The sequence below is a fragment of the Protobothrops mucrosquamatus genome, unplaced genomic scaffold, assembly GCF_001527695.2.
Source record: "Protobothrops mucrosquamatus isolate PMUCROS unplaced genomic scaffold, P.Mucros_1.0 scaffold1244, whole genome shotgun sequence".
Lineage (NCBI taxonomy): Eukaryota > Metazoa > Chordata > Lepidosauria > Squamata > Viperidae > Protobothrops > Protobothrops mucrosquamatus.
The window spans coordinates 49,052-53,001 of NW_015387451.1; the positions used below are offsets into that span (position 1 = coordinate 49,052).

The 3,950-nt window shown below is 46.0% G+C and overlaps 1 protein-coding gene across 1 annotated transcript in view; it reads right to left on the minus strand.

The window, feature by feature from the left end:
* Window positions 1–3,950, minus strand: part of LOC107292015 (zinc finger protein 436) — a 13,026-nt gene that overhangs the window by 1,513 nt on the left and 7,563 nt on the right. The window contains exons 4-5 of the mRNA XM_029285068.1: window positions 2,699–2,815; window positions 178–219 (exon numbers count right to left, since the gene is read on the minus strand). Coding sequence (XP_029140901.1) covers window positions 178–219; window positions 2,699–2,815 — 159 coding nt within the window. The remainder of the gene's footprint in view (window positions 1–177; window positions 220–2,698; window positions 2,816–3,950) is intronic.

Here is a 3,950-nt window from a genome sequence, read left to right on the forward strand (position 1 = left end):
TCTCTGTTTGCCTCTTCTCCTTCTCTTTCTCCATCTTCTCCTTCTCTTTCTCCATCTTCTCCATCTCTGTCTGCCTCTTCTCCTTCTCTTTCTCCTTCTCCATCTCCTCCATCTCTTTCTCCATCTCCTCCTCCTTTTTTTCCTTCTCTTTCTCCTTCTCTGACTTCTTCTCTTTCTGTGTCTTCTCCTTCTCCTTGCTCTTCTCTTGCTCCTGGGATACTACCATAAACAATGGAAAGAAAATTCAAGTGAATAAGTTCACCCCATTGGTCACCCCAGGATTTAGTTGACACCCAAATCTCACATAGGAGCTGAAAATGATTAGCTCATTCACACCAGACTACCAGAGCTTATCATTTCCAGCTATTTCTTAGAGGATATGCAAAGTGTTTTAAATTCAAATCACTTTGAATCAGTCTGGAAGTTGAGCCGTGGCAAATGGACTTTGGTAATGCCTTGGTAAGACCACACTTAGAATACTGCATCCAGTTTTGGTCACCATCTTATAAAAAAGATGTAGAGATTCTGGAGGGAGTGCAGAAAAGAACAACAAAGATGATCAGGGGTCTGGAGGCTAAAACATACAAAGAACAATTGCAGGAATTGGGTATGTCTAGCTTCATGAAAAGAAGGACTAGGGCTGATATGATAGCAGTCTTCCAATATCTCAGGGGCTGTCACAAAAAAAGGGAGTCAACCTATTTTCCAAAGCACTTGAAGGCAGGACAAGAAGCAATGGATGGAAACTAAGCAAGGAGAGAAGCAACCTGGAACTAAGGAGAAATTTCCTAACAGTGAGAACAATTAACCAGTGGAACAGCTTTGCCTTCAGAAGTAGTGGGTGTTCCATCACTGGGGCCTTTTAAAAAGAGACTGGACAGCTACTTGTCTGAAATGGTATAGAGCAGGGGTAGGCAACCTCGGCTCTTTTATGACTCATGGACTTCAACTCCCAAAATTCCTGAGTCAGCATAGCTGACTCATAAAAGAGCCGAGGTTGCCTACCCCTGGTATAGGGTCTCCTGCTTGAACAGAGGTTTGGACTAGAAGACCTCCAAGGTCCCTTACAACACTTGTTGTTTTGTTCTGTTCTGTTTTAGACTTCTTTTCTTGTTGGTTCAATATATTTTGCTGCTTTTCCAAGTAGCTTCTTCAGATAAGCAGCTTCTCCTTGGATAAGCAGCGAAATGTTTCGAACCAACAAGAAAAGAAGTCCAGTTGCCATGATTCAATTTTCAGACAACTCTAGCTGGATGACTGAGAATCTTCATCGACACTTTGAATCGGAAACATATGATTTAGAGTTTGAAACATCCTACATCCCATGCAAAATTAGAGCAAGCCAGAGCAGAGGAAAACTCCTTTGTTAGCTGCAAGTTAACAATAATAATAATAATAATAATAACAACAACAACAACAACAACAACAACAACAACAACAACAACAACAACAATAGAGTTGGAAAGGACCTTTGAGGTCTTCTAGTCCAACCCCCTGCTCAGGCAGGAAGCCCTATACCATTTTGGACAAATGGCTGTCCAGTCTCTTCTTAAAAACTTCCAGTGTTGGAGCATTCACTGCTTCTGGAGGCAGGTTGTTCCACTGGTTAATTGTTCTCACTGTCAGGAAGTTTCTCCTTAGTTCCAGGTTGCTTCTCTCCTTGCTTAGTTTCCATCCCTTGCTTCTTGTCCTGCCTTCAGGCGCTTTGGAAAATAGGTTGACTCCCTCTTCTTTGTGGCAGCCCCTGAGATATTGGAACACTGCTATCATGTCCCCCCTCATCCTTCTCTTCATTAAACTAGACATACCCAATTCCAGCAACCGTTCCTTATATGCTTTAGCCTCCAGTCCCCTAATCATCTTTGTTGCTCTTCTCTGTACTCTTTCTAGAGTCTCAACATCTTTTTTACATCGTGGTGATCAAAACTGGATGCAGTATTCCAAGCGTGGCCTTACCAAGGCATTGTAAACTGGTATTAACACGTCATGTGATCTTGATTCTATCCCTCTGTTAATGCAGCCCAGCACTGCGTTGGCTCTTTTGGCAGCTGCAGCACACTGCAGGCTCATATTTAAGTGATTGCCCACTAGGACTCCGAGATCCCTCTCACAGTTACTACTATTGAGCAAGGTACCCCCTATACTATACCTGTGCATTTGGTTTTTCTTGCCTAAATGTAGATCCTTATTTAGTTCCTTTGCTGATCCCCATCATTTCCCATTCAAACAATTGCAAATGCAGCCTTTGGACAGATTCCTGTCTTCTTGGGGACAGTCTACCCCAGTGGTGGCGAACCTATGGCACAGGTGCCAGAGGCGGCACTCAGAGCCCTCTCTGTGGGCATGCGTGCCGTCGCCCCAGTCCTAGGCCTTCAGCTGGGTTTTATAAAACCTTTTCGCTTTAGGCCTCCGCCGCCGTGTGCAAAAAAAAAAAAAAAAGGTTCAATCAGTCAATTTCAACTCACGGGGAAAAAAAAGATCTTGCAAAGTTGGAATTGATTGATTGAACTTTTTAGTCCCACCCAATCTGCCGTTACCACTGCAGCCACGCCTAGCCAATGGGCCAGACCCACTCGGCACTCAATGATGCATAAGTAGGTTTTGGGTTGCAGTTTGGGCACTCAGTCTCTAAAAGGTTCGCCATCACTGGTCTACCCTAAGCTGATATTAACATGATCTATAGCTTCATTTTTCCCACCTGCAATGCCGACAGCCTGATTGTCCCCTTTCTCAGAAAGTTGTGAGCGTAGACCCAAAACAGCTTCGTCTTCTTCCTCCATCCAGGAGTTTGGACCCAAACCGGTGAGCGAGACAACTAGTACAAAAATAAAATCCGAGAAAATAAAATCTAGGTCGTTCTATTTAACCATCCTTCTATATGTCTCAGCATAAAATGACCAGCAGCAATGCAAAGGCAACATGAGCGTAGAATAAAAATAGTATTAAATGTCTTTTGTCCCCTGTCACCTTACGCTTTGTTACCATGCCGTGAACTCTGGGGAGGGTGGAGCCTTGGGGGCAAACGAAAGTAACTGCTGTTATATCCCTGAGATGCTACTTAAAGGTCACTTTACCTGGCTGGGAGACGAAGGCAGCTGCATACCAACCTATGCTTGAAATGACTGTTCTGAAAACATCTTGCTTGAACCTGGTTGGTCATGGGGGGGCAGCGATGGGAGGCAGTAGAGCAGGGGTGTCAAACTCAAATTCATTGAGGGCCACATCAGCATTGCAGTTGCCATCGGGGGGGAGGGGTGAGTGGCCTACTGGGTGGGCATGGATGGAGTAGGTGTGACCTACTGGGTGGGCGTGGCCAGCTCTACATCATTCACGTCAAGGGTGCTGGTGGGGGCCTGGGCAGGAGTGGGACAGATCTGAGGGTCTCTGGCAGAAAAGGGACAGACCAGGGCAGAGCCCATCAAGCCGGATATGTGAAGTAGGCGAGGGCCATTTGCTGGCCACTTCCAGGCGATGGTGCATTTCTTCATTCCTCATAAAACCTCCCCAGCATGCACCCAGGGGGCGGGGCCGACGCGAACGGGGCTGGTTCCTTGCTGTTTCCAGACAGCCTTGTGGAGCTAAGACTGAATGTGTTTCAGCATAGATGGCCACCACAAAATTGTACATTGGCTCCCGGCCGGCCTGGACCAGTGCCAAGGCAGCGGGGGCCGTTCCCTCACTGTTTTCAGGATGGCTTCGCAGGCCACATGAAACCACTTTGTGGGCCGCATCCGGCTCCCGGGCCTTGTGTTTGACATGTCTGCAGCAGAGAGAGGGAAAATTTGAACTTGGGATTTTGGTGCGAGAGTCTCAGTTATGGCTAAGCATTACTGCAGTACACTTGACTTCTAATAAAACTATGCCTTTCTCAGCAAATGGAGCCAAGGATTCTTTATTTAGAGGTTTAAGTGGTGATAGGTCTAACAGTTTTAACTGAGGGAACTGTTCAC